This window comes from Coffea arabica, chromosome 7c, assembly GCF_036785885.1.
Source record: "Coffea arabica cultivar ET-39 chromosome 7c, Coffea Arabica ET-39 HiFi, whole genome shotgun sequence".
Taxonomy (NCBI): Eukaryota; Viridiplantae; Streptophyta; class Magnoliopsida; order Gentianales; family Rubiaceae; genus Coffea; species Coffea arabica.
This window is the reverse complement of record NC_092322.1, coordinates 2,068,644-2,072,500: the sequence shown is the minus strand read 5'-3', so window position 1 is coordinate 2,072,500 and position 3,857 is coordinate 2,068,644. Positions and strand designations below refer to the sequence as shown.

The following is a 3,857-nucleotide window of genomic DNA, read 5'->3' as shown; positions in this document are numbered from 1 at the left end:
CATGTGGAGTAAGGAGCCGAGTTTTAAATCTACGTAAATTTCTTTCTTTCTTTCTTTTTTTTTTGATCTAAGCATTAAGGGTTAAGCTTGTTATCGTGAGAATATCGCTTCTTGGACGACTTTGATCGATATTGTTGTCCAAATTATCTTAGAGTTTCATGGGAAAAATATTGGCACGTCGATCAATCCCTAGGGCAAATTTGATGTACGCTTAGTTTAGACTTTAGATCCCATTTTTCATAGTTAGAAAGGTGAATATATAATAAGGTGATCGTATGAGTTTCTAGGACCTGTCTGCTAATGCAAGTCAGATCTTTAAACCCTGTTGCTTACAAACCCTAATATACCAAATTAAGTAAGAATAGAATTGATCATTGTCGAGAAGGACCGGCAAATGTCTTAATATGCCTGAAATATCACAGCAGAACCTAATCTGTGAAAGATATGGATGGAAAAGTAAGCGGGTTGAAGTTAGAAAATCTAACAGTACCAGGAAGGCAGTAGAATATAGAAGCAAAGAGGTTTGTTTCCTCACATTGGCTATCCTCAATGGTTGTTCTGCACATGAATCATAATGGAGTAGTTATTGATGCCCAAAATTTGCAGTATTAGTAGCAGCAGGAGTATGATTTTTGAGTTTGGGGGGTTTGAATCAAGTAGGCTTCGGATATTTCTCCATACCAAGAATGTGACGCGCAACCAACAGCAGTAAAGACCATCATAAATACGCCTTTCTTTCATCCGGACAATTATGTAGTCGTCGGCATCTATTCGCGATGATCAATTCCATTTTCTTTGCATGAGAATTCTCCTTTTAGTTCGTTAGGAAAATTTTCTTGTGCAGATTGCAGAGCCAGGGAGCATCGTCCGCTGCTGACAACCATGCGGTTATGTGATAGCAGGAAAACTACTCATTCATTGTTTTCTTTCATAGAATTAAAAATAACTCAGTAATGTAGATCGATTTATTTATTTCTCCTTCTCAACCCCGGAATTCAGGAAAAAAAAAATCTTTGTAAAGAAAGCAAGTAATTGATAATGTCAGAGAAAGAGGAGAATCATCAATTGACACCAGAGAGTAACAATTTTGGAAGGAGTAGAATAACACAGAGCTATTGACAATGGACACGAGAAAGAAACCAGAGAGACTCCGGAAACTCGATGAGTATGCCTAGTTAACTTCATCATCCCTACGAATGATGAGAAATATTACTGCTCCGTAGCATGCATTTGACGACCGTGACTCAAATCAATTGATGAACAATTGAAACAACACTTCTTCGTTTTGTGGTTATAACAGTTGATGATCATAAGGCTTCTCATTAGTCGTAACTTCTAAAACATAGGCGAATCAGAGGGTGAAGAATCCACCAAATTTAGAATGCTATTCCAGTAATTCTTGTTATCTTCCAAGTAGTCATGACTTGCATCTCCCGAGCCGGCACTCCCACTAGCATCACCGTTATCAGACTCTCCGCAGCCCTCGCAAAAGCTCCGGTCGCCGCCACCGGAACTACTAAGCAAGAGGTCCGTGAATCTCTCCACAAAATTGCCGCTGCCAGAAACATGTTGATGAGAATCAGGACTTGGCCTGAGGGACTCCCCCGTCCATGCACTGTTATGAGTATTGTCCACAGTGATGGCCATGTCCTGAAGTCCAGAAGTGAACGACATGGAATTATCAATGCCTTTCCAATCTTCTTCACCTTCTTCCTTCATCATTCCCCCCTCGCAAGACCCCGATGAATTCCCCACGAACTCGATGTAAGCCGTGGAACTATCTCCAATTCCGTTGGATGACATTTGGGGTGCGTTCTCGGAATAGCTAAGTGTGGATGTGGGGGACTCCAGGTCACCGGCTAGCCCGGTAACTGACGCCGCGGCACCACCAGCGCTTGTACCGGCTTGATCATCATTGGGCTTGGTCCATACACCGTTCCACGCCTTGAGTATGTCGAGACAGCGTGGCGGCCCCGGAGGGACCAGGGCCGGCTTGTTGAGAGGACTGGAGGGGGAGGAAAACTCTGGAGAAGCAAGGGGGTTGTGGAATGAACTGGAGCGTAGCTTTGATTGTCTGACCAATCTGGCTTCGGCTTCTAGGCGGGCGCTTTCCCATTGAGCCATGTGGCTGAGGTTGGCTGCATGCTTGGACTGGCCGTCGTTGGACAAGATTGCGTCCGTTTTGGGCTTGTGGGTGACTGGATCGATCCCCATTTTGGCCAGTCGTTTCTTGAGATGCGTATTCCAGTAGTTTTTTATCTCATTGTCTGTTCTCTTGGGCAAGTGAGTGGCTATAGCCGACCACCTGAGAACAATTAAGGCAACCGGAACATAAGAAGACAAACTCAAAAACAGCAAAAGAACAAAACCCTTGATTATATCAAAATTTAACATCAACCGAATAGCAAAAGGCAAAAATTTTCAGTTCCTTCCGTGACGACAAAGACAAAAATGCCCGACCAATGTACAAGCAAATGCCGAAATCCTGTTTTCTTTCGCCACGTTGAAGAAAATTACAAGATCCACGAGGCAGATCACTAAAACAGAAGAACCATACGCCACATTTTTAGCCTTGTGCATTTCCAGAGCAGAATTACTCGTACATTAACTTGTCCACATAAGTACATGTTATGGAAGCAACTAGCTAGGAAGCACCGACCCTTGAATTGGAATGATTGAAGCAGTCGTTAATTAATGAGACTCTGATGAAATACATTTGCTTTACTAAGCAAGCTATTTGAGAGGCTGGTATGCATAAATTACTGCCATGAAATAAAATCCGATTCACAAAATGGGCAGTGCCATAAGTAGACTCAAGAATCCCGGAATTTTAAGACTTGAAAAAAAAAATGGGGAATACATACATAGGATCCCAACCTATAAGAAATATGGTCTCTTGGATACCCTGAAGCTAATTGCTCATTGAAATTGTCAACAACAGTGTTAAAATTAATATAGGAACATAAGAAGAAATGGTTCACCTGTTGCCTAAGAGAGCATGGAGTTGAATGATGGTTTGTTCCTCTTGTATACTGAATTTTCCTCTCTTAATGTCGGGTCTGAGGTAGTTGGTCCATCTCAGTCTGCAACTCTTCCCACATCTTTGAAGGCCTACAAGCGAGGAAGCACCATACATACTTTTAGTACACTGATGATCATCATGCAAAAGCCAGCCGTTGATTGATGAAGCATGATTGATAGTGCAAAAAAAAAAAAAAAAAAAAAAAGAGTAGGAAGTGTTAAATTGAGTAAAACAAGTCACCAGCTTTGGCAGGCAAGGCACGCCAGCTTCCATGTCCATGTTCTTCGATGTAAGCCAACAGTTTCTGATCTTCTTCAGGAGTCCATGGCCCTTTCTTGAGGCCTACTTTATCACAGCATGGAGATCGCCCCATTTCGGCGACTAATGATTTTGGTGATGATCAGCAACGAAAAGATTCTGGCTCTTGCGGCTCTTTATATACTGCTGCTATACTCGCACAGTCACACCAAAGCACGGTTTCTCAAATGAGAGATGAGAGAGAGGGAGAGAGAGCTCAATGTAGTGTAATTAACTCTCCATGTCTTAGGACTGAGAGAGAGAAAGAGACGAAGCGGTAAGTAAATACAAGGAAAGAGATGGCTAGGAAGAAAGGTCAGCGACATAGGTGGGATAAAGATATTTAATTCGATCAACCATATGGCCATGGGCTTCCTTTTGACACGATTCTTCTTCTTCTTCTTCTTCTTCTTTCCTTCTTCTTCTCCCAAAATACTCTCTCTAAACACTAGACTAGTAGGCTTTTGAGGGACTTGTATACGCACTCATTCCGCAATCATTCTTCACCCTTTAAATCTTGCTGTACGTATTGAAGTAT

General features: G+C 42.2%; 1 protein-coding gene across 1 annotated transcript; it reads right to left on the bottom strand.

Annotated features, from left to right (window-relative positions):
- Positions 1-1,039: 1,039 nt before the first annotated feature.
- On the bottom strand, positions 1,040-3,624 carry LOC113698859 (transcription factor MYB16). The gene is made up of 3 exons (XM_027218808.2): positions 3,263-3,624; positions 2,982-3,111; positions 1,040-2,305 (listed from the first exon to the last, which is right to left on the bottom strand). Exons 1-3 carry the CDS (start codon positions 3,393-3,395, stop codon positions 1,336-1,338), a joined length of 1,233 nt encoding a protein of 410 aa, XP_027074609.2. The 5' UTR covers positions 3,396-3,624; the 3' UTR covers positions 1,040-1,335.
- Positions 3,625-3,857: the final 233 nt, after the last annotated feature.

Bases quoted from the DNA above. Each gene is read 5' to 3' on its own strand.
- LOC113698859 (XM_027218808.2), bottom strand. From the start codon at position 3,395: ATGGGGCGATCTCCATGCTGTGATAAAGTAGGCCTCAAGAAAGGGCCA. The intron at 3,112-3,262 runs GTGACTTGTTTT...CCTCGCTTGTAG, and splicing joins TGCCTTGCCTGCCAAAGCTG to GCCTTCAAAGATGTGGGAAG. The intron at 2,306-2,981 runs GTGAACCATTTC...AATTGTTCTCAG, and splicing joins CATGCTCTCTTAGGCAACAG to GTGGTCGGCTATAGCCACTC.